Below are 25,960 nucleotides of genomic sequence, written 5' to 3' on the forward strand. Positions count from 1 at the left end.
GGCGAGAGCCGTTCTTTCTATGGTTGTGCCCAAATTTCACTGCCCTTAGTGATCATTTCGCAATTAAACCTAGTGACCCCCACAAATTCTGATCAATTTGTTACAGGATAATCTGCTCAGCTTGTTATAAATGTAGAATGAGCTACGCTGATGTTGACGTTAAAGGGTTGGCCCAGCTGTTACGGTCCAGCCAAAAAGAACGATGAACACTGAACTGTACTACTGTATGGTCTTGACTGTAACACACACCTACAGTACAGTTTTTATGAGCTTATCTAATAAACCAATTCAAAAATATTTACCCTCAAAGTCCAAACCACACTTAATAACCCCTGTACATAAACATGTTTATTTTCTCTTTTTACAGCAAGTTAATATGCAGGTTCAAAATGTCTAATCAGACATTGGTACACAACATGAGGTGCCAAAATCAACTTCAGTGGGGGAGAACTGGAAGTTAGAAAAAAAAAGGCATTGCCACTTTTCATACAAGTAGGGTACGTACTGTATTTACACAAAATGGGGGGGAAAAAAGCAGTTGAAACACTCTGCAGCACTGTGTGTGGTTATGAAAACATCTAGTCTTAAGTGTACATAAACTTCACTTTGTACAGTATGTTTACAGAAACAAAGCAATTGCCTCATTCCTTCTGACATTCACAAATGATGTTTCAGGTTAGGCAAAAGAAATAACATGAAGGGAAAATGGCTTACCAGAAGATGTAGAGCCTTTTAAAGCTTTAAATAATATATGAAATCAAATCAAAATGAGGAGAGTGTCCATAAGCAGTCCCACCGGTCATCAAAATGTACCATTACATTTTGAGACTGAGGAGAGTTTTGAAATCAGAGAAGAAGAAAAAAAAAAAAAAGAATTAGAAGAAAATGACAACGGTGAGTGAAGTGAAAATTTGATGATCAGATGGTTTGGTGAAAACTTCATGCAATTTCAGGCAAGATGTAACAGCGCCACCAGCCCCACCCCAAGCACCAAACAAAGAAAAAAAACAAAATATAATTTTTTTTTGTTTTTTAATTTTAACTGAATGATTCATTAAAAAAAAAAAAAGAAACACCCTGTAGTAAATCTGTACAACGAAAATACATTTGGGATCTACATCTAAAGGTACATTACGGTTATATACACTCCCTCCCCCCCATCCATATATTATCTTTACAAGAAGACTTCATTCAAACCCAAACATTAAGAAAACATAAGACTAAACGGGGATCACGTCAAACATCCATTTAAAAATCGGGTCTTTCTGTACCTCAACCATCGATCAGTCCCTCTGTCCTCATCTGTACAGTAAACTACAGCAGGACTAAAATCATCAACTGGATGGATTGCTACTGTAACAGGGAATTAATCGTCAAAATGGGGGGAATGATTTTCAAGTGACGACAGCTTTTCATATCATTTTGCAGTGGAAGTAGATCTGAACAAACTACTGTACTGTGTAGTAACGATATCTCGAGTGATTTCAAGAATACAAAATAGAAATCAAGTCAGAACATGGGCACAAACCCAACTCTCCAATATTCTGACACAATAGAACAAAGGCTTTCAATACACTTAGGCCTCTTCACTGAAGAGAGCTACACTATTCCATCAATAAACATTTCTGTTCTCTGGTCTCGGGTGGGACTGGGTTGGAAAAGAGAAGCCGTGTCAGCCTTAAACATCTGCCCCAACATTTGTTTGAAAGCAACTGATAAAAAAGGAACCTTGTGTTTGATATTTCTTCCGCAGATTTGCTCCTGTTCACTTTGAGTTGCGGCGTTGAAATTCATTCAGAAAATGGAAAAAAACTACATTGTACAAAGTGAGATTCTCACAATCTCTTTGCAAGAAAGAAAAGTAATAAAGAATGACTTGTGCCTGCCGTCGTAGGCAAATCCATTAATATCCCTGTGTTGCTGCTTTGCTTCTTAGTCAATTTTCACATTTGTGTAGATCTTCCTCACAAAGGCACTTGTTCCCATGTATCCGACGGCACCTAGAAGACAAATGTGCTCTGTGAGTGTCTTTCAGGTGGACTGGCAACTCACACTCTGCTCTCACTTTGCAGGGAAATCCATCAAAGGACAAAATGATGACTGCTGAAAGAATTCGCTGAAGGCGAGCAGGGAAAAGCACATCCTACGTCCACAAAATGAGCAGTCAGACGTCCGACAAACCCAGAAGGCAGCATGTAGTAGCTAGTGCAGGTTAGAGAAAGCTCCACAAAACGTGATTTAAGGTACATGGGCGACAGCCGTGGCTCATCAGTCTTCAAGGTGAAGAATGAGTTTGCCTTGCAGCTAATGAAGAAGAGTCTACATAGGTGCACTTAAAGGTGAAGAACGTGGGGAAAAATGCCTTAAATGCTGCCCTATGAAGATAACGGGTGTCAAGCAAGAACCACTTGTATGTACATAATCATTCTTCAGTGGCACGTACGAGTGACTGTTGCAGGACTTATGGACAGACAGTCCAGTCTTTCTCCACATGGGGAAAACATTTGTCTGAACTTGTCTGGCTTTGACTCAGGAGGCAGAGGATTTTTTCTAAATCGATCAGCGAGGATCAATGAAAAAAAAAAAAACGTCGGTGTGTGAATGGGTAAACGAGAGGCAAATTGTAAAGTGCTCTGGATGAAAGAGCTGAAAAACCATCTACCATCTATTTGGTATGTAATTTGAAATTTAAATATGTTACAATAAATCCCCACAGGAAAAATGAATACTCTGCTGGCCCCTATTATAAACATGGTGGCGTTGAAAACATATACTTTATACAGCTGGTTAAGAGCTTTGTGTACAGGTAGTTACATCACTGTCCATCCTTATAATACCAGAGTAACATCACCTGTTTAATATTGTCTTAATCTCCATGACTTTTTTTTTTACTTCATGACAAACCATTCTCTCTTTATCTCTGTCACAGCACTGTGCTGCTCTAATGATGGCACCTGTATTCATATTTTTTTAATGGTTTTGGGTCCCTTATGACAACTAGCGTTTACATTTGTAATGTTTTTTTCTTCTTTTGCTTCTCTTTGGTGACACTTTTAGTGAATGAAACCTGCCCACAACCTGAGCTGAACAGGGAACTTTACATGGCATTTTGGGGGTTGTCGATTATGCACATGATCTAATCTCACTAAAGAACACTTCCTCATGAACAGAGTGACTCTGACTTGTAACACTAACAGGATAAGTATATTCAAACGTCTCTGAATCAAGCTCAGTTGTTCGAAAACTATACCAAAATACTGCCAGAGTGATTGCCAGAATGTTTTCCACATTATTTTGTCACTAAAAAAATCTAAGTGGCAGATGATGTTGTGGCCGTATACACATATCTCCTGTACTACAACAGTTTTTGACTAAATCTAGAGCTTATAAACGCTGAATTCTGCGACTATTACTCCTCAAAGTTCTTCTTTCTTAAGTTCACAGCAGTCCTGCAGAATTTAAATCAGATCACGGACTCACCGCACATGATTCCTAGGGCAGTGCTGAACACAGCCATGTAACCAAAGTAGAAGGACGTCTGGAACAGGCCGTACATCCTGAAACACATCCGCGTACAACAGCATGTGAGAAATGATTTTCTTTGATTCTACGAACTTTCTACTTTCTATTTCATGTGGGTATGATGTTAAGGAAGACAAAAACTCACTTAGTTTTGAAGAAATAGTAGTAAAAGGAGTACATGTAAACATAAACAGCCGTGGATGCAGCGGAGAGGAAGCTTGTCCATTGCCTGAACAAGAGGGAGAAGCAAAAAAAAAAAAACAAAAAACCTACAGTCAGTCACAGTTTAAGGCTCAGTCAATAACACAGGTCACTTTTTCCAATCACTGTTGCTATTTTAATCATAAATTATTCTCTCAGCTCATGATAAGGGACTAAGATACATACTTATATTCATGTAAACATCCTCAAAAAGTTGCTGCAATGACGATTAATTAACTTCAAGGCTGATATTTGCAAGATCTGTTTGAAAAAAGTCATCAGTGTATTGCGAAAAACCCAGATACACTCACCATCTGTAATCCTCAGCGTTGAGCAGGAAGTACGTACACACGATGGTGACACACACAGTCACGATGCACAGGATAACCAGGACCAGCATCATGAAGCCGTACACGTAGTAGATTTTGTAGGCCCAAAAAGATGTGAAGATGAAGTACCTGAAGAATGAGGACAGTAAACGTAAACGTGTCACCAGGTCTGTAAACATCACCAAACAAATCCACTAGTATCTCTGCACAGACTTACATTTCAATGAAAATGGAGCCAAATGGAAGGATTCCTCCGAGGCAGACGATGACAGCGGGCTCCATGAACCTGAGCGATCACAAGATTCAACGTATAAATATGATTGTATATCTCGACGTCAGACCCCACCCCCCCTTCAGGGCAGGGATACATGGCTTATTGTGTTAGGAGAGGGAAAAAAGAAAAGGTAGACATAGATTGGAAATTCAAGCAAAGTCCAACAGTGGCCTTAAGTCACATCTACCATTTCCTGCTGGCAGCTGGCGACAGTTCTTGGCAGCAGGTTGTAAATGTTATATAATACACTCACAACTTATTGCTTTGCTATTTTTCATTACCCGAAGACTCTGTGCAGACAGCACAACCACTTTCTGCTTCAGACCTAACGTCTAACACAGGCCCTACAACAGTCTGGACTCATTTCATGCATTAAGAACAACTCCCCCCACTGCCCTCTGATCAGTCATTACATTTCCCTCTGCAACAATAAAATACAATGGTTGCCATAACATTTTAAAACACCAGAAAATAGATGCTTAATCAATGTTTTTTAAGCAGTGTGACTAATTTATTTATCTTGAAAAAATCTTTTTTTTTCCTGCTTCATATCATTGCGTTTTTATTTTTTGCACAATATATGTTGTCAATGAGCAATAATGTTTTAACTGTCAGTGTGAATGTATCATAAGACTTTCAACTGTCTCCAACTCTGCTCCAGTGTCACCAAGACAAATTCCTAAAAGTTTTCTGTACCCAGAGACTAAACTGACCCTGCCTCAGTTTGAACCACACCTACCATTTCTTCTCGGGGATGGGTCGCGGCACAGCGTTCACTCGGCAGGGGAAGTTTGGCTGGCCTGAAAGGTTCCTCCCCAAAATTGTTCCCACGAGGTTCAGCGGCAGAATGACAAAGAAGCAGATACAGCAAACTGCAACCTGTAGAAAGGACAAACAAAAATGATTAATATTCAGTTTGGGGCTTTGTGTTTACAGTCAACATCCAGTGGGTTTTCAGATCCCCCTTCATTTATCTCAATTGTCCTCTGACTGTGTCCCAGGAATGTTTTTAATACCTCAATGACATTTAACAAACATTTGAAACAGTTCTGAGACACAGTGGATCTCCTGAATCACAGATTTTCGTAGTTAGTGCTCATTGTCTGATCCAGAGGTAAAAATGCCAAAAACACTAATGCTCAGACAGGCTCATGGTTATTATCAGATGACCTTGAGGTTTGGCCAGAACAAATTAAAACTGCCTCAGATTTTTTCCCAACCTCTTAAAATAATAAGTTTGGCTGATACAGTTGGAATATGGCTTTTTCATGGTATGATTTCAAGATACTTCCTTGACAGTTATGATTGATCTTACGCTGTGCAGATAGATGCAAAACAGCTCTCGAGCGTTGTGTCAAGCCAACAAACAGCTGTTTGTAATTAAGACACTGAACAGTTCTGGAGTCAGTCAGGACATTGTTGAGAAAGTATATGTGAACTTTGCATAAAGCATCTTTTTTTTTTTTTTAAAGTAGCTTAACTTAGCAGGGAGAAACGTATCTTCAAGCTCAATGAGATTCATCTTAAACACTTGAGACTGAAGACTTTCTGCACTCACTGCTTATCTATCAGCTCCATGACTGATTACTCAACATCATATCACTTCGACCACAGTGCAGCACAACCACACACTTAAAGTGGAAGCGGTTGATTCAGAGGATGTTGTTCATAACTGTGTTTTTTAAGGGAGGTGTTGCTGTGTCAGACCCACCATGGTGCCAAATGGGATGGCTCTGGAGGCGTGGTAGTAGATAGCGATGAAGTTGATAAAGAAAGCAGTCCCGCACACCATGGCTGGGATCATGAAGGCGCCAATGAACATTTGTTTAATCCATCTTCTGCCTGTATTATTGAAACGAATCAAACAGCGTGATGTGAGATATGAAGTCCACATTAAGCCAATAGTCCATATCCAGGAAAGCAGTCGGAGAGAATATGACGCACAGACATTTTTTTTTATTACCTCCTTGTTTTGCGTACAAACTTCCCCCAAAGTAGCCATTGACAGGGGAGGTTGCAGCATACACAAAAATGGCTGTGCTCAGCATGGATCCTCTCCTGCAAAGAAAAAAAAAATGAAATGAGTCAAGCAGCGCAAAGTGAAGTTCATTTCTTCCTCTGTGTCTGGGCTGTATGCCCCTTGAAAATGGTGTTTCATATTTCTAGTGTTTTCCCCGACTCACGTCGTATTTTAAGTTTTTAACCTACATTTCAATACAGAGCTTTATTTTTAACTGACATAACCCAAAGTAAAACACATGCACCAACACAACACACCTAACCTGAACCTAATCCTGACTTGACTCCTAAAACCAAGTCTTAATCTTGAAAAAGCAGCATCTGCCCCTGGGGACTTCAATTTTTGTCCCCCACGGCAGCAGAAGTCCTATGGGTTTGTGTGCATTCAGGTTTAAGTCCCCACTGAGATATAAAACCAAGCCCACACTCACACACACACACAGTCAATTTATGCCTTCATGAAAGCATTACCTTCCTACGTTTCCTCTAAAGACCCATACATTCTGTGCTTTTCCCATTTGTGCAGAAATAATACTTCTTAACATTTACATAAGGTTAAGGTTTGACAGTATTTTTTTAAAAAACTGAATCCTCTTGAATCTGATTATGAGTCCATTTAGGTTTTGCTTTCAACTGTTTTACATAACAGATTACTCAAATGCCGAGATTCTAAGAACTCAACATTAAGTTTTTTAGCTAAATGACTTGAACACTGCTCTTAGGCAACACAATAATTCAGAGGAGATAAAATATCTGACCCCACCCCACAACTAAAACAGAAAGTCAGAACCAGGCAGTTGGCTGCCAGTTACTCACTCTGTGTACAGATCCTCAACCATAGCGACGATGATGACGATGAGGGAGACAGAGAAGATCTGGCAGCCGGAGCCGATGAGCGAAGAGAAGATCAGTGGATGGCTCGATGGCCGAAACACATCGCCATGTACCTGTTTCCACCCATATTCGTCTCCCAGATCTCTGTCCTGTTGGTACACAGAGACAGAATGAGAAAATGAGCAGGACAAAAGATCAATTAAAAGACAAAACCCATCATCTGATAAAACTCAATGACAAACAATCTCAATCTTAGATCCAACTCAGCATTCACCAAAATAACAGGTGTGCTCACGAGTAAACTGCTAAGTCAGTAAAAACGTACCATGTCATCCATTTCCTCCTCTTTGCTGTATCTGGCATAATCCTTTCTTAGTGTTCTCATTAGAATCATGGACACCAAACCCACCAAGAAAATGACCATCATGAAGGAGTTGAAGATGGAGAACCAGTGGATCTAAAAAAAAAAAAAAACAACAACAACAAACAGAAATCACAAAATGAACAATTAGAGTAAGCGAGGGCAGGAAACAAACTTTCATCCACTGGTTGTAGTAGCTGCTGGATTCTAAAATATAGCCTCTTAAAATCAGCCAAACTTCCTTTAAAGCATCCAGCTGGAGTCCTGCCATGATGGCAGCAATAGTTAAAGAATCAGCCAAAAGTTACCAGGTTGGCCAATTAAATTGTATGTACCACGGAACAAGGCTCGACTCGTACCTTCTGAAAGGTCATACATGAGTGTGCTGTTACAACACGCCAGTGGCGTTCTTGTCATCACATGATGAAGCTGAAATCTCTGAAAACTGAACGTATACTATTCAACTCACCCTGTGCTGAAAGAAGGATGGGTCGAGGTACTTGTCGAATCTGTCCTCAAACTTCACATCTGACTTCTTCCACTTCACCTGTGATGGGAAAGATGCATTTAGGCTAATGTGCTCATTCTCTTTTATTCAACATATTGTATTCATAAAGACCCTTATTACAGACATAAAATAAGCTTTAGCGTATAAAAAGAAAAAAGCAGCAGGGATCCTTCAGTACTCACAGAATAAGACAGTGCGATTCGTGTGTTTGGCATGAGTTTGACTTTCCCTTCGCTGGTCAGATTTACATCAACAATTCTGTTGCCATTGAAGCCGATCTCCAGTTTCTTGTATGTCCACAGGTAGTGATCTTCTCCATTTTCATCTGCCTCACCAACAATACCTTAAAAAAAAAAAAACAACAAAACAATCAACATGCATCAAATTAGAGATCTGGTCCTTAGAGAAGTGGCCATGTGGACAGGTGTAAACACTGAGACTTCAGTTACATAAAATAAAATTATCAGGATGTGTATCATGTGTCACTTGCTGCACTGTTAACAGCATCATCTGTATGCATCTGTTATATTCAGTCTTAAGGCTTCAGCTGCTGTCAAAGTTTGTCCCTGTTGGCCACCGTAAAAAAAAAATCTCTTAACTCTGAGCAAATCAGTTTGATGCAAAACAGTCATTGTGAATCAGTTCCCAACTGGCTGCTTGTTATTCTAGGTCTTCAAAAAAAATCCTTCTGTTTCTTCAATATGTGGTGTTTATTAGATAAGTTTAATATTGATATAAAAAATTTAATGTTATTCTCTTGTGGCAGCACATACCGCAGAAGATGTGAGGCCAGTAAAAGAAAGAGTAACTAATGAGACGGTGTTCCACAAAGACCTAAATATGCTTTCGCCTAGCAAATTGCCTGCTATATCTTATTATGGCACTGGTAATAGCTAAATCCTCTGCAAAGATTTTGGTTGACATACACACAGTTGGTAGTTTATTAGGTACACCTTGCTAAAAGTAATGCAGTCTAACTCAGCAGTCCTGCAACAAATCCTACCTTCAAAAGGTTATAATCCTCAGTTATTACTGAAACAGTTTTAGAGAGTGAAAGTGATTAACTAAGCCAGTTTTCACAGATGAACTCTGGACAATGTCCGGAGTTGCCCTTTCACACGTGTAGCACACACCTCCGGGAAATACCCTGTTTAGTTTAGTTTAAGGAAGGGGTGGTGCCTGGGTGTAGAGTGTGCAGGAGGCCGGATAGAATACACACATGCTCGCTGTGAATTCTCCGGACAATTACCTGCTCTATGCACACGTTCGCTAAATCGGACATTATACGGACTTTGTACCAGGGAGATGACGGAATGAAGTCTGTTTAATGCCCTGTCTAACTGATTCGGACATTCACATTCACACGTACAGGTCTGAGGGGTAATGTCTAGTAAAGTTCAGGGTTGCAGTGCACGTGTGAAAGCGGCTCTAGAGATCTGCAGCTGCTGAGCTCCAAATTTTCTGTGAATAACCCCAGTTAAACATGTCATTGTCTCATAAATGAAGCACACTTGTTCAGTTTCCACGCTGGCAAACCGGACATGAGGTCAAAGTCTATATTTATTTATTGTCGTTAAGACATAAGCGTGTAACATATAACAAGGAGAATTGTCTGTGTAAATGCCAGTGCCCCACCCGCTACCTTCAACAGGACCTTAAACAGTTATGTTTGATCAACTGTAGGAGCGGCACCATTGTACAAACCACCACCACGTATGTGAGCGATCATACTAACAGCATCGGGAGCTCTTTCCTACAAGCAAAAGCACCATTACTGTAGGTTGCAGGTGTGTAATTAGTCATAGAATTCAAGGTTTGATTAGTAGTAAGAAGTGCCCTATATTGTGCATTAGAAATGCATGTTAAGGTAATTCTAAGATTATGATTTTATTATTGAGCAGGAGTTGTATCTAATCTGCTCAGAGTGGTTTCTCAGCAGTGCACAACACAGTGTATACAGAACTCTACAACACAACAACCAGATGAGATGACAGAAACTTAAGATAGCTGCTCGTCAACCAGAACACCTCATTGTTCAACTGACTCTGAACAAAACCATGCTGAACTGTTTGATTCACCACACGTACTGACTTGAGTGCTTTTGAGTAAGCCATCTGATACATGATATAGTGTATTGTTACACCCTTAGTAGGTTGGCCAAAGATAAAGGGACACCTTTCATACGAACTGTGAGAACGTTTAACTTCTCCAACATTAAGACAAACAGACTGATAAACAAGACGCCAATGTCAACACAAACCGTTTGGAATTAACAAACGATCTAATAAGCAATTAAGTAACTCAGACAGATAAACAGAGGCAAAAAATATGACGGCAATAATCCAAATGACAGGACAACTCAGAGCACAGACATGTATTCAGTCTATGGCAATTTCTAGGAGGTTTTATTTTAAAAAGAAAGCAGCATCACTTACCCCAGATGGGCAGATCATCTATGTACATCTGGTACCAGTAGTGATTCTTTATAGCATAGACAAAGGCATCCCGTTTGGCTTTGTCCAGCTCAATTTCACAATATGTCATCTGCATGACTTCCTCTACAAGAAACAAAAACACAACATCATCTTTGTTAGATATGGCATATATGATGTATTGAAAAGAAGGCATTCAGATACTCAGAGACAACTGAATAACAGTCCATCCCTCAGTTTATATGTGCTCAACAGGTGAAAGTCAGTGTAACAGCAGAATACCTTTGAACTTTATGTCTAGGCCGCTGAATTCCAGCTCCACTCCCTGCAGAGCCTCACCGAGTGTTTCATGGTAATGACTGATGGTCTTCTTAGAGCCCGCACAGAAGGGCAAAGAGAAGTACTTGTATGTCTCCTGTCGGTTGTGGTAAGGCCCAACTGTGTTCATCCATAGAACTACCTCCTCCTTATCTGTGTACTGCAATAGAAAAAACTCTCATTGTGACTCTCTCGTTGTGAAGTCCAGGAATGTTACACCAGCTCTGCTAGTCCTGCTGGTTTCACAGTATAGGTATTTGATATTCTTCAAGAAAACGTCTTCACGTGTGAATAACTTTCAGTACATATTCACACTCACATTAGTAAAGACACAGTCACTGAAACATTAGATTTAGACACTGGGGTTTAACAGATGACTTTCGTTCAAACTAACGTTGTCATCATATTTCCATTCAAACTGATTGGTAGAAAGTGCGATATCGCATTCAAATTCATGCAAATATATCACCATGTAACAGTCTTAGTTATCACTGCGTCAGCGTAACACTATAAAAAGTGATATACGTTAGCTACAGTATGTTTGCTTTCAGTCAAAGAAGTTAACTTCAGTGCTATCACGTTATCCGTTTCAGCTAATTTAACTGCTTTCACGCGTAAGACAGCTGGACTGTGTGAAGAACACGGTGCTACACAGCTTATTAACTTGTTAACCAGGTGTAACTGGACCGTCTGGCTCTGACAAAAGCGAAAAAGACAGAAGAAACACCGGGAGGCCCTGGCGTTTAACCGGTGTTTCGGCACAATGTAACGCTGGCTAATGAAACAACCACCGCGTTTCTGACTTCGGGGGAATAGTTTTTGTAAGGATTTCCTGGAGGCTAGCGGGTTTACGTGTTCAACATGCTAGTGGTTTTGAATTTGTTAAACAGCTAACTACCGCTACCGAGTCTAACTTCAGAGCAGTTTCCGCCGGTGCTCAAGGAAAGCTTGTGAAGACCAGTGTGGAAGACGTGCTAACAAGCTAGCAGGCAATCGTTAGCCATAAGCACTTAGGCCGATAAGTGGTGACAAGTTAGCTTGCTAATTGAATGCCCCTATGTTCGAAAGCTCACCAAGTATCGATTAATAACACGGCAGGCCCAGCCTCGCACTGTGTCATGTCTGTAATTCTGTGTTCTCGTGTGCAGCTAGCCGTCGCAGCTACAGTTAGCAGGTTACACAGAGCACAAACGTCCATTATTTTCAAGGCTCCCCCTTTTTCAATCGGCCTCTCAAAAGCTGTCTTACCGTGTGTTCATGCTCATCTGCGTCGACAAGTAATAAGCCTACTATAGCGAGAAACACCGTCGCTGCCACCTTCCACCTGGAAGATCCCATTATTTTCGGTGAAAGTATGCAGAAAGATTGGGGATGTTAGCTTTGCAGGGCTATCCCACCTTCTTCCTGGTTGTATGACAGAGGCAATTTTTAGGGATGCTCTCTTACGCATATGGCGTAAGCGTTTCACGAGCACTCACCGTACGCACGGTGGATTGGCTGAATTTAGTCACGTGGCTCAAACCCCACACTCAGCGTGGAAAGCGATGGCTCAAATGGTGAATAGAGAAACTCTGTCGGCGCATCGTCCGCAACCTTCAGCCACGTCATCCGACTGCCAAGACTGGAGCTTCACCTCAGGTCTGACAGAGCTGGTGCATGAAACAAGATCCCCGCGCACCACAAATGGCCCTATTCACTGTCCGACGAGGCCTCCGAATGGGCCCAAAGTTTCCTGAACAATATCTCACTTTTACTGCATTGACATGTGCAGTTTAAAGCCTTCACAGCGACCACAGCCCTTCGTTTTCTGCAAGGATTGCATTTCATTTTGCCCTGAGGATAATGCTTATAACTCATACCACAGGTTAAGACATCGAATTTAAAAGTCCAGTTGACAGATGACTATTTAGAAAACACAGAAATCAAATTTACCCTTGCCAGAAACCTATGAAGGCTTCAGTTTGTAAGTCATTAATAAAGTTATACTTCCCTTATCACAAACATTCAAATGTAATAAAAATGGCGCATGGTCATTTTATGACAGCTTTGTATCTACGGCGGTAGTTCCGTCTTTCTTATTTCTTTTTCAAGATATCACAAACAAAGTGGGACAATAGTGGTCAAAGTTTGTCTTAAAAGGGAGACAGATTCATCATCTCTATACACGTCCCTGGGCTTAAAATGTCATTCGACATCTACAAAAGTTCAGACCCTGAAATTGGAATTCTAATGAGATAGTTAAATAAAAAGTCAGATAAAAAACTCAGTTTGACAAAAGTATACAATATATAAACGTGTAAATTAAGTTAGAAGGCCTTATTGAAAGATCCAGCCTCTTTTCTTCAGTTTCATTTGTAGAGAAACAGTGAAAATAGTAGGCTACATTATATTACAATTTAGAGAGGAAGAAATGTAAATTAATATTAGACTTTGCAGCACAGGAAAAGAGAGAAAAGAGATCACAGCTTTGTCAGTTTCTAACATTATCAAATTCTGAAGCAAGTGAGTGCAACTACTCTGTAGGTTTCCTCAAAAATCTTTTAATTCTGGTTCACAGAAGAACCTGGGGGAGGGGATGTGGGGGGACTTTAAAGTAGTGTCATGTTAACTCTACAATGTCGATTTCTCCTCCAATGTTTTTCAAATGAGACAATTAAGTTGTCACGTACCACTAAATACAAGACAGACACCTGATGAACTGCTGGTTGACAGGGGGTGTCATATTTATTGTGATGAACTGCAAAAACATATGAACTGAGATTCTTTAAACTTATGTGAATGAACAATATATTCTATGGCTGAACAGACAGAAGTAAGAATTTTAAAAATTTGATGTGATGACAAAGTCAGAGGACAAACGCTTCAGAGCTGTTCTCCTTGTGTTAGTCTGTAATGTTACAGACATCTAGACATCTGAACCCTTAGATTAACAAACTGATTATCTATTATTATGGATGAGAATTATCAGCACACAACAACACCAAGTAGAAGGCACCTGCTGTAGTGATGTCTCATCCTGATACTTCTTTAAATTGGAAATGTTATTTCTGGATCTGTTAAGTCACAACAAATTACCACTGACAGATATGATAAAGTTAACAAACGTAACTGATTTAAAAACAAATTTAACCACCCACCAGCTGTTATTTTAAGGATGCTGTTAGTCCTTAAAATAACACATGTTCAACACAAACATTCTGGATCACATCTTTATGCAACGCATATGCAGCAGTAAAGACAAAGCCAAACATTGAAAACAAATCAGTGCACTCCATTTGAAATGAAACACGGTTTTTCCGTATCAGTCATCTGTTGTCTTTCCCACTTTACAGCGACTGCACAAACTTCCTGCGGAGGACAAAAAGTGACATGATGAGATATTCATGTTCTAGCAATAAAACAGACCATTTAACAGACAGAGAGTTGCCAAGCCGGATTATAATCACTTTAAGCATTAACAGTAAAATATTTTCTCACTTTATGATGTCGGGCAGATGGGGGTCTCTATATAAGCCGTTGTGCAGATACCCCAGAGAACCGTCAAACAACACCAGCTTGACTCTCTCTGCATTCTGGGCACTCACTGCTACCTCATACATCTAGGACAGAGAGGCAAAGAAAGATCAGTTCTCCTAAAACAAAAAGTTTCCTAGAGAACACACCTAATCAGGTATAGCCATAAGGAAACTACTGCTTCAATTTAAATTGTATTAGACGAAAAACAGCTTTCTGTGCCAGTAATACCTGCTGAACAAAGGGAACGGGAACTAAGTGATCGTCCTCTGAATGAAGGAAAAGTATGGGGCTTCTCATTTTCTTCAAACTGCAGAACAAGACAAGACATTACATCATTGGATTTTAGTGGTAGTTACAATATTATTAGCTGATCAATGTTTTATATTATGCATCAGCCAGTAGTGACTGTTGCGTGAGTATGTTGGATTTGATTTAAACTTACTTTTCTTCAGAAGGAAAGACAACCTTGTTTTCTTCCCATGGCTCTGGGAAAAGGTACCCAGTGCCTGGAAATTTCCAGTAATACTTTAAACAGGATGAAATAAAACATTGGAAGGTTATGTGTTATGTCGTAGCAGCCACATGAAATGAACAAATCCAATACCAAAAGTAGTTAGTTTGATGAGTCTACCCAAGTAAAAGGATGAACTGTAATCTTCTGTCGAGCACTGTTGAATGCACCCTCCAGGATCACACCATCAAAAACCACACCTGAAAATAAGAGAAAATAGTTGCCATTTTTAGATGCTGGAATTACTTCCTGTTTTTTTTCTATTTGCCAGATTTCACTGGTAGCAAAACCTACCTTGCTCATTCAGTTTTACTGCAGTGTTAGTGGTCACTCTGCACAGAGGTATGAAAGGCAACATCTTCAATTTTTTGCTTAATTTGAATTGTTGACAATCATTTGAATCTGGGAGTCTTTTCCTACTCACCCCGTTCCAAGAGAGTGTCCCCATACGACGACCAGGCTGTTTCCACTGCGTGCTTTGACCCAGTTGTATATGTAGAGGGCATCAGTGGTCAGACCGGCCTCAGTCGGCTCCCCAGTGGAATCTCCAAACCCTGCCATAGATTCTCATTTCAACTACTGCTCACCCGCTGATCACAGAGCTGCTCTACTCTGCCACAAGGTGGCAGTCACTCAGAGGGAAAACCTGCTCTCGATACTGACCTAAAGTTGAACTGATGTCTTTTAACTGCATAAAACAAACAACTCACCAAGCACAACCGCATTACTCTACAGTGACCGTATGGCTGGAAATGATATTAAATAAATGTGAGAAGACTGTGTATTAGAAACAATATGAAGGGAAAGAAGCATAGAGATGGAAAACATGTTTAAAAGAAGAGTGATTTCTTCATTTGCACCAACCTCTGTAGTCAGGCACCAGAACATGGTAACCAAGTGCACTCAATACCTGTTGACACATAACACTTATTTGTCATCAGAATGGTTACTGAGACTTTCATGTCTTTATTAGACTGTCAAAAAATGAATGTTTGTGCTAGGTGATCACTCACTTTTGCCACTCCCACCCGATGAGTGGCCGCCCTGTTGGAATGATTAACAAACAACACAAGAGCCAATAAACTGGTGTTCCTCCAAAACAAAAAAAAAGAAGAACAAATATGTCTAACGGTGTGGTGGTTCTACTCTGTGCTTCTTCAGGTGCCAGCTATAATACAAATGCATTATTTATCATACCTTGAGCCTGTGTTCCCATGAAGATATATGAAAACTGGATTTCCATCGCTTAAAGTGTTCTGGTACCATGCCAGGTCCTTCCCTTGCGCCTCTTTCCACTGACTTTCAGGGACAGTGTGCCTTGAACAGTTCAAAACAGTACATCAGTTTAGAGACACAGCTGGTAATTAGATCATTAAAAACAGGTACTGTCTTTGTCTCTTAGCCTTGTTCTACCTATGTAAGGAAAAGAAAGAAAAAAAAAAGTTGAACTTGGCTTATATTCACCAAACACCAAGGGAGATTCCTTCCTCTGATGTTAAGTACATGTTGATGGTGTGATTAAGGGAGAGATCAGCAGGTCGGCTGAGGTCAATAAAGAATGGCACCCTGACTACAAACAGGATAAAAAAAAAGAGAGAGAGAGGTGGGCCCTTTTTGTGTGATCACCCTGAGGATTTACATCACTTGCAAGAGGCAAACAGGGTATTCACTTACTTCTGTGAGTGTAAACAAGGTGCTGGATTAATTCTGGGAGTATTCTCAGTGAGAAAGGCACCAAAACGAAGACAACAAAGAGGGCCAATAAACCTCTTTTCAGCCACCTTCGGGATCTGAAAACAGGCAGAGAGAGAGATAAAACAATGTGACTACTGATTATGATTACTGTATTGTAAGTTTTATAACTCAGCCAAACAAGAACAGACCACAATAGACTGATTAACGCTGTTCAGAGGACTATGCATCACCATCTGTTGATTTAACAGTAGTTATTATTGATTTATGGTAAGCTGATCTGGCTGTCCAGAGCCAGATCAGCTCAAACTCCCTAATCAACACCTGTCCAATATGAAAAAGTGTCACAACAGAAAATCAGCGTAGCCATCCCTGGAGTTTCCCTCCCAGATCTCCTCTTCATCCCCTTTACACCTGACTTTGGCTCTAACTTCGGCTCTTTTGTTTCATTCGTTTTTTGGATGACCCAGCAATTATGAGGTGCACCAGGAAAGCATGGAGGAGGATGAGGGTGTGGCGGACAAAGTTGCTGAGTGGTGTAAAAAGAACCACCTGTAGCTGCAAAAAAACAAAAAACAAAAACAAAAACAGGACTGCTCTCACCCCCTAGATAGCAGCTGCCATTGAAGGGGATGTGAAACCATAGCAGCAGATGCAGGCTACACGTGAATGCACACTCAGGCCCATTGGCATGTACAGAGCCGCTCCGCACATGTCTTACCAGTCTGTGGTTGCAGCATTAATAAGGAAACATTAATATGGAAGAGAAGAATTGAATAATCTAATAAGGTTGGCAGGCGGTCGTTGGAGTCAGTCTTGATTCCCTGAAGGCAACAGCAGAAAAGAGGATGCTAGTCAGACTATTGCCAATTAATGGACAATACATCCCACCCCCTCCATTAACACTCTAATCAGCCACAAGAGCCCTTTTAGTGGAAGACTGATTTCTCCACACTGCTCGAGGGGAAACATAAAGGAGGTCGTTTATTCCAGCAGCCATCAGACTGTCGACTCATCTGTCCAGAGTTAATACTTTAATATTCACATCCAAATATTTTCAAGAAGATGTCAAAAAGCTCCTATCAGAACTTTAATGCATACACAACTGCAGTGTGATGTAATTCAACCAACTAAAATGTCAAGTAGCCCTCAACGAAGTATTGCAACAGTCTATGACTACACAAGTAACACACTCATACACACTGCCCCGCCACAACTATGCTAACAACTGACTGGAGTAAGCTAGTTAACTCACGACGTCCCCTCCTTCCTCCGGACTCTGTCCGTCCTCTGAGCCTCTCTGACCCCGGAAGATGAATCACTCTGTTTAACGACCCTTCTCTTCATCGTGTAACGTCAGTAGCTAAGTAAAATAAATCGTATGCTCAAACGTCTGGAGCAGTCAAGCAGTTTTTCTGACACTTCGTTGGTGGCTAAAAAAAAACTTTGATCAAAGTACAGTTTAATCGCGAGGAAGAGGAGGGACCGGGGATTTTTAAGGTAGCACTGCTACACATAGGTTCATTACAGTGCACAATGGATGTCGCACGTGACGCCACCTTAAACACCGCACGGTTCACTAACAGTCCATATTCCTGATCTTATCCAGAAACCTGACGTGTTTTTGAACTGGTCTGGCAATGACACTTGTGTGACACAAAAATCAGTCTCTTGCCATGCAATTCAAATGGATGTTTTATTATATAAATTACATTATAGAATAATTTATGTAGCCTGTTTATGTAGTGATTAATGTAGCCTACATTATTGAGGCATACACTGTACATACCCATAAATGTATGTTGGCCTACATTATGTAGGCCAACTGTTTTAATACTGAAATAAAATTTTATTTAATTTTTAAAAATCATGTATTTTACAAGTTCATGAAAACTATTCAGTTTGTTCCATTAAATGTTGATCATTAAATATGAGTAAATATAACACACATACAAATAACAAAAGAAAGTAAGACATCACTGAGTTACCAGCACAGGAGTGTGTGCTCTGGTAAGAGGTAGAATTGAGTGATCTATTAAAGGAAAAACCAGAGTAAATGACTCACTGAAGGGGTTGATGAGTATGAAAATTATGTGACTCATATCCGATGGCCTATGAAGTCACCAGATCTAAACCAAATTGAGATTTTGGAGTGATGTGTTACACAGCGCTGTCGACCACCATCATTCAAATACCAAATGAGACACTTTACATAGGAATTTCCTTTAATCTGTCATCTGTCTATATACTTAGTTCAACTTCTTTTGGAATGCCTTTATAAAAGGCCACACACATACTGTCAAATATGCAATTAGCAGCACAAAATCTACATAGCACCAATTTTACTTACTCCCAGACATTAACAGATCAATTGAGCACATACATACTTTATGTACAAGCATGTCACTCTGAGCATATAATTACTGGTGGCCGAGATGTCTAACCTTACTGTTTTCTATCTTATATTTCAAATAATTAGACTCTGGCAGAAAATATTACGTCCAGTTCAGCACCATGTTGGGAGTATATTCTAAGCACTGAGTGTCTGGTAGGTTGTTTTTTTTTTCAGTACAGTATTATTATTTATTACAATGTGTTTCAGATTTCTGGCAGCAGTAACGGTGTTGTTGTGTTTGGAATAAATAGCAACATAAACCTCCATGGGAAAAAACAGTGGAAGAACTGTCTGGGAGATTAACATGAACAGTGATTAAAGCATCAAGCCTGACATGTTTTGGCTAAAATAACAGTTACACATTCAAATGATAATTCTGTCAAGCAATTAATACTTCACATCTATTTTACTGCACACATTTTAAGAACATAACCATGGGGAATAAAATCTCATTATTTTCCCATCAAAACAGACTTGAATAGAATAAAATCTCAATGCCCTTGTATGAAAAGGACACTTGAGAGGACAGAACCCACCAGGGCTACACAGACAAAGAAAAGAGTAGCATCTATTTAAACTCCCCACAGTGTATTTACAGGTGATCTTCAGGACATGCAGTGCAGAACTGACTGCTTAGGACCAAAGATGTCACCCAAAATAAATAAGTTGATGTTGATGCAAATGACCACTTCAAGGACTGTGTATCTTTGGCTGTACGAGGGAGCCAACAGAGAGAACACTGCCTGTAGGGGAATCCTTTGGTAGCTGATGGGTCAGGTAGACACCAAAAGTCACCTAAAATCCACAAAATAACAGGCAAAGTGATTGTTCTTTTCACACACATGCATATCACATGCCCACCACTACCACTCTTCACACATACATAACAGCTAGGAGAAGTAATTGTTTCTGACTGACCTTCCCGTCGCGGTAAGCAGTCAGGGACATTAGCGGCTCTTTTGTTTTGGTCCCAGTATCCTGGTCTACTCCAACCATCTGGCATCTTCCACACTGACCTGCAACCTTTGGTTTAATCACACAGGGAGCACATTCATTTTTGAGAAATCCGCTTTTAATGCATTTGAAGATTTCATCATTTATCTCAAAGCGTCAGCTCACCACGAATCGAGTGGTGCCAATAATCAAGTGTGACCAATTATCTTCTTCAAATGGTTCTACTCCAGTGATGACTAAATTGGCTCGGAAGCGGCTAATGACATTCTGTGTGTCAAGCAGCTGATCGCCCTCAGAATAGTCCTGCCTGAGAGAAAGGAATGTGGAAATTGCATGTTAGTTAACCACCCTGTGTAAATTATCCACTGTAATGTAAATGTACGGGCGTCAATGCATCGTGATGTTTTTCACTGGCGCACTGAATATTTCTAATAACACATTATGTGTTCAAACCTGCTGCTCATTTGTTTCTGAATGAGCTCCACACTGGCACGGTTGATCATAAGATACTGAGCTTCATTCACCAGGGAGAGGGACGAGGAAGAGGAGGAGGCAGCTAGGAGAGAAAGACTTTATATTACTCCAGTGATTTATTTGATTTCAGAGAAAAACATTCTGGTTTGAACAATGTGCATCTCTGAAGAGCCAACAAACTGAGGTTCTGCTGTAAATACAGAGGATGGAACATGTGTGAGTTTAGTAAGTTTATCAATACTGATTAAAATGTGAACTCACAATTTAACATACATGAATTAAGGGTGAGTTTCTCACAACATGTACATTTTGAGCCAACAAGAAGTCCTGGAAAGGCTCTGAATATGATAAAATGGGTATTATTTTTGCTATTAATGATTTAAAAGTGAATACTGTGAACACTGTTCTCATACATTTGAACTAGTGTTAAGTTGGTTTGGTCAAGTCTGAATTCAAACTAAGTTATTTTACTGTTGTAACCATTTATCCATTACTTGCAGTTATCTATTTTAGCCATTTAGAGCTGTTTCAACTTTTCAGCTTGCTTCCTAATAGTTTCCACGCACTCTCAGTCACAATCAGGTATTATAGTTGCTCCTATGTAGGTATATCTTTAATTTTAAAAAATTATTTTTCAAAATTATTGAGTTGAGTAATAATCTTTCCACGTATATAATGACCCATAATCATCACCCGACCTCAGTCTGAATTTTTTATTTTCTTTTGCATAATAAACTATTGCTCTTAAAGGGTCCCGCCACCCCCCACCCCCCTTCCGCTGTGTCATGGTTGGACTGGCTACTGGGCACAGTGGGGACAAATCCTGGTGCACTGCTGTATTGGTGGGTCAGTGGACCATCAAAAAAAATCAATAAAGATTTTACTGGCCCAATCTGTGTATCCGTCATTCAGAGAGTGCATGAGAGCATGCTGCGTGTTATGTTCCAGGCCATTAACAGAGCAGCTAGAGCAGGAGCATTATTACAATACATACACGTATTTGACATAACGTCAAAACTTATTATTTCTTCACTTTCTGCTGAGAATCTTAGTTCATTTTTGAATATTTTAAATAGAAATTGCTCCTTTAAATAGAGTATCTTGCAAAAGCAGAAAAAGATGGCATTTCTAAATTCCAAGTTACCAGCAGGAAGGAATACAAGGTGAAGGCCACAATAACAAGGTAGGGTTTGAAAGAAATGTGACCTTGTACAGTACAACGGATAAACCCAGGGTGAAGAAAGAAGAGCCAGACAGAGCAGGTAAAGTGCTAAAATATACCTCCGCTTGGCTTCTTCTTCATGTCTCGGGTGAAATAAGGACTTTGTCTTATCAGTCGGCATGGCTGTCCAAGGAAGTCTGAAAGCCACAATGCAGCCTCGTCCCCACAGTCGACAGTCTCCACCCTGGGGGAAGGAGGAGGATTATATTCAGGAGGCCCTGGGGGAAATCTACAGAGTTTGATGCTGCTTACTGTTTGGTGCAACATCTAATCCAAGAATCACAGGATGAACAGTTTTTTTCATCCTGTGACTCGTCATGCGGGTATCTGTCAGAAGACATTAATATCAGCTCTTGCTCATTGTTTGTTTTTCTATTAAAAAACAGGAGTTTTGAATGAAATTGAGAGAGCGAGGCCTCATAATGTCCGCCGTACAAAGGTACTGTCAGGAACACTGGAGTGAAAGAATGCATTGATATGAGCGAGAAATATGGAACAAATGATATGTGTGACAGTATTCCCTGCAGCTGCTACTTTCAGGTGTTTTAACATTGCCGACTCACCTGTCACCACAAACTTTACTCTGACACACCGGATAGCTTGTGTGCTTTTGAGGGCTGCTTTCTAAAGGAACAGAAATGGTATCCATCCCTGCAGGGCAATGGAAAAAAAAAAACAATCCTCAACAAAGAGAAAATATAACAGAAAAAAATTACTAACTGAAATTTGGTTTGGCTAAGCGGTGTGTTTATTTTCAGCGAACTGCTGACAGACCTGACGCCCGCAGGAGCAATTTGTTTGAGGGCAGGTGGACTTGTGGGCGAATGAGGCATAAACGCGCCTCTCTCTTCTGACTCAGGCACACGCCGTTTCCATTCACCACCATCCAGCCTCTGTCATATAGCAAACCCAGCGGTCCCACTGGCCAGTCGTGGACCTGCATGAAGAACAGCACACAGTCAAATCAAAACAGACAGAGGGAAAGAAACAGGAGAGACGGGGACAGAAAAACGTGATGGAAAGATAAAGTTGCGTCGTGCTCAAACCTCATATGCTCCACACGATTTGATGGGATATATGTAGATGTCGGTGAGAGAATAAGCCCCCCCATGGCTGTTTGAGTCTGTGTGTCCAAATCCCTTCAGTGATGCCTCTGTGGGCTTCGTCTCATCTGCTTGATGTATTTCTCCATTAGTCATTTTGATAGTAGAATCCTCATTTGAGCCCTGGGATTCTGCTGCGGTCGCTCTTAGCTTCTCTAGTTTCACTTGGTCCACCGTGACTGGTTTCTCTACGAAACACTCTGCAACAAAGCTCAGGAACTTTTGACAGTCTTCAAATGTTGACATGTAGCCAAAGGACACGCGGACAGATCCGGTCGGCTGGCCGTCCACCAGGTCAATGCTGTCTCCGCAGACATGGCCAGCCTTCAAGAGAAAAAGACGACGTTGTATTTCACCCATTCATGCCCTTAACAGACTGTGACATTTTTCCTTTTCCTTGATCTCCCACCTGCAGGTTTCTCTTCATCTGCTGATTGGTGATCCCGAGGAAGGACTGACAGGCCCCGGTGTTGCAGAAGCAGCCTGTGCGCATGTGTATATTGTACAGGCTGGCCATTCTGTCCACCTGAGGACAAACAGAGGAACTGTTATAATATGCCTATGCACTGCCTTTGTTTAAACATGCTGTAATGAAGCTGGTATGAAAAAAGAAAAAAGTCCTATTTCTTGAATGTACCTGAGAATATCCAATTATCTTTCCATGAGAATCCATGAGGTTGAAGTTTAGGATTGCACCCTGTGTGCTTGGACTCTCAAACTGCCCTTCGGTGTATATCTGAGCCACTGGTTGCCCGTTGCCATGGCAAAGACTTGACAGCAGCATGTAAGTGTAGCGTGCCAAACCAAACGTGTGCTGTTGGATGTTGTGCATGCCCCCTGAAGGTAGTAAGGGATAAAAAACAGGGATGCTGTTAACCTGAAGCAGATTATTAAATGGTATGCTATTAAATGGGGATTTTAATGTTTTTCTATGCTTTGTTACAGTACCTGTGATCTTGTAAAGAGCTTCAAAACTGTGATTTAGAGCTATGATGTCCAAGAAAGAGACAGTCCCATCTTCAAATCTGAGGGTGGAAGGGAGGAGGAAAGCATTGCATTTTTGAATAAGGATGCAGGAGCTATACAACAACTGTGAGCTCAGAGAACATCTAGGATTTGGCAGGCTTGTACAGTACTTTACCTGTCAGAAATGTTTGCTGAATGCACATAATAATCTTCTCCAGAAAGGTAAGCTGCTGCTGTGCCTCCTCCAAAATAAGTCTTTTTTAGTATGCCTGCTGCGTCGTTACGGACAAGAAGTGCCCCCAGCCCTGTAGGGAAGCCAAACATCTTGTAGAAGGAGATGGGAATGAAATCAGCAGGGCAGTGCTGTAGGTTTAAAGGGGAACAGCTGACATGAGAGGCAGCGTCGAGCAGCACAAACCAGTGGCCTTTGTGGTCACACGCTGGGTAAAGGCGTCTCGCCTGGATGCCTTTCACATGGCTAAGGGGATACTTCCTCCCAGAGAAGTTGCTCTGTGCTGGGTAGCAGAACAAGTGCGGCGTCTGGCAAATAACATCTTCACCTTGAGCCTCATCTTTTGCCCTGTTTTCCACCTCCTGCGGCGAGACAGGCAGTGCAACTACCCCCTGGCCAGAAGTCACTCCTGTCATGCCAACCACAGAGGTATGGCTGTCGGTGAGGTAGCAGAAGCGACTCCCCGCTTCGCTCTCTGTCTGCGGCCTCCAGGGAAAGCTCTCGGCCACTAATTTGAGAGCAGCTGTACAACCAGAAGTGAAAATCACAGAGTACTCCTCAGGGGTGGTGTTAAAATGCTGCAATACCCTGTAAGAAAATGTTCTGTTTTTTACTCATTTGAACCAGCAAAGTACCATTCAAAGGACTCACAGGACCCCATTATAAAGGCTTCTGAGGACGTGAACAGTCTTCACCTGTATCTGACCCTCTCCACGGTGTCATGTGTCAATCTGCTGCTGGGATTATGGCTGTGAGGGTTACCTGTTGGGAAAAATAACAGTACTTAAACGCTTTACATTTTATGGTTGAAAATGAAAAATAAACAGCCACATAAAAATAACACTCAATAGGTTCTTAATGTGACTTCTCTCACCGTATAAGTTCCTTGAAATGTCCGAGCTGTAGTCCCTGACCAGAGACTCAGGGTACAGAGTAGCTGCTGCATGATCCAGATATGTTATTCCTGTTTACAATCACAGAGCAGACATTAGCGGTCAACCAGCGACCACTATCCTGTCACTTCTGCTCATGACTGAACACAATCATTACCTTTAATCCGTGTGAACTCCTGCTCGATCACGTCTCGCAAGTTTCCCCCATAACCGTAGCGACTCCAGACCCGCTGGAAAGTTTCAAAAGTGCAAAGTTTTTGGAAATCCATCGATCGCTTTCCGCTGAGGAGAGCTACGGAGCACACCGCAGGACTGCTGTGCTTACAGGCATTTCAACACACACAACCACGGTTCCGCACTCAATGACATTTTCAGGGGTCTAAGTCCCATGATCAGAGGCGTTTTATGCTCTGAAGACCCACTGTTCGCTGGTAGGACCTTTACACAGCCATGTAAACAATAACTCAGTCACTGACTTCCGTTCAGTTGAGTTTTTCTATGTGTGTGTGTGTGTGTCGAAGTTGACACTGAGCTGGTGAGAAACCACAAAGCAAATTGGTCAATAGTAAATAAATAAACCTAATAAATAAACTTGTAATAAATGTGCAGTCACGTGACACTGTCTCCTCCCCCCTCAAAGTTTGATCTAAATACTGAGCTGAACAACACACGAAAAAGGACATAAAAAAGTGATTTTAAAATGTTGGTGAGATGATCTACATATACTACACATGCTTCTAATATGAATTGGTTGCACACACAGTGCAATACTGTCCAATATATATCTATGTATGTTCCTTCCAAGAAACGTGAAACCCACATTGCGTTTAGTAACTGTAACTGATGACACCATCAAGTCTCAGTAATCACTTCACAGGAATCACACTACAATATAATCACACTACATATAATCCCCAGGTCTTATCCTCATCGACATACAAGGCACATGAAGGAGTAAATGACATAAAAACAGTTGGTATTCAAAAAGCTTTGATTAGGTTACATTATTCCAGTGTAATGATTACTCTATGTGAGGCTACCTGATCAGCTGTGTTATTAAAGCTCAGGTCAGATACTGATGAAAAAAAAAAAAGTGTTTATCACATTTATCCTTCTACCATTTTTTCAATTTAGGTAAAATTAGTGCAGCTATGACTCTATTTCTTTTCATTTTTCAATTTGAAATCTACTTTGCTTTGGGTAA

The 25,960-nt window shown here is 40.8% G+C and overlaps 3 protein-coding genes across 4 annotated transcripts; all 3 read right to left on the reverse strand.

Annotated features, from left to right (window-relative positions):
- Positions 1-330: 330 nt before the first annotated feature.
- tm9sf3 (transmembrane 9 superfamily member 3) lies at positions 331-12,218 on the reverse strand. Its single transcript, XM_041049482.1, has 15 exons — positions 12,047-12,218; positions 10,763-10,958; positions 10,484-10,606; positions 8,231-8,391; positions 8,010-8,087; positions 7,505-7,636; positions 7,162-7,328; positions 6,290-6,384; positions 6,038-6,168; positions 5,066-5,205; positions 4,270-4,338; positions 4,035-4,181; positions 3,668-3,751; positions 3,481-3,557; positions 331-2,000 (listed from the first exon to the last, which is right to left on the reverse strand). Exons 1-15 carry the CDS (start codon positions 12,134-12,136, stop codon positions 1,933-1,935), a joined length of 1,758 nt encoding a protein of 585 aa, XP_040905416.1. The 5' UTR covers positions 12,137-12,218; the 3' UTR covers positions 331-1,932.
- Positions 12,219-13,349: 1,131 nt separating this feature from the next.
- On the reverse strand, positions 13,350-17,973 carry si:ch211-117n7.7 (uncharacterized protein LOC751622 homolog). 2 transcript variants are annotated; one of them, XM_041050390.1, is made up of 13 exons: positions 17,773-17,973; positions 16,500-16,615; positions 16,290-16,395; positions 16,023-16,142; positions 15,839-15,869; positions 15,690-15,735; positions 15,250-15,379; positions 15,120-15,157; positions 14,946-15,025; positions 14,757-14,839; positions 14,543-14,621; positions 14,276-14,397; positions 13,350-14,146 (listed from the first exon to the last, which is right to left on the reverse strand). In XM_041050390.1, the coding sequence occupies exons 1-13, from the start codon at positions 17,862-17,864 to the stop codon at positions 14,125-14,127; spliced, it is 1,065 nt and encodes a 354-aa protein (XP_040906324.1). In that variant the 5' UTR covers positions 17,865-17,973; the 3' UTR covers positions 13,350-14,124. The 2 variants fall into 2 exon arrangements, with proteins under 2 accessions (XP_040906324.1, XP_040906325.1); XM_041050391.1 differs by lacking the exon at positions 17,773-17,973 and adding an exon at positions 17,121-17,703.
- A 361-nt stretch (positions 17,974-18,334) lies between these two features.
- mocos (molybdenum cofactor sulfurase) lies at positions 18,335-25,169 on the reverse strand. The gene is made up of 15 exons (XM_041050389.1): positions 24,914-25,169; positions 24,738-24,827; positions 24,559-24,625; positions 23,807-24,451; positions 23,614-23,690; positions 23,303-23,502; positions 23,075-23,191; positions 22,609-22,989; positions 22,337-22,499; positions 22,126-22,213; positions 21,622-21,746; positions 20,320-20,422; positions 20,032-20,173; positions 19,831-19,935; positions 18,335-19,707 (listed from the first exon to the last, which is right to left on the reverse strand). The coding sequence occupies exons 1-15, from the start codon at positions 25,023-25,025 to the stop codon at positions 19,603-19,605; spliced, it is 2,520 nt and encodes an 839-aa protein (XP_040906323.1). The 5' UTR covers positions 25,026-25,169; the 3' UTR covers positions 18,335-19,602.
- Between the last annotated feature and the right edge of the window lie 791 nt (positions 25,170-25,960).

The sequence above is a fragment of the Toxotes jaculatrix genome, chromosome 11 (assembly GCF_017976425.1).
Source record: "Toxotes jaculatrix isolate fToxJac2 chromosome 11, fToxJac2.pri, whole genome shotgun sequence".
NCBI lineage: Eukaryota > Metazoa > Chordata > Actinopteri > Toxotidae > Toxotes > Toxotes jaculatrix.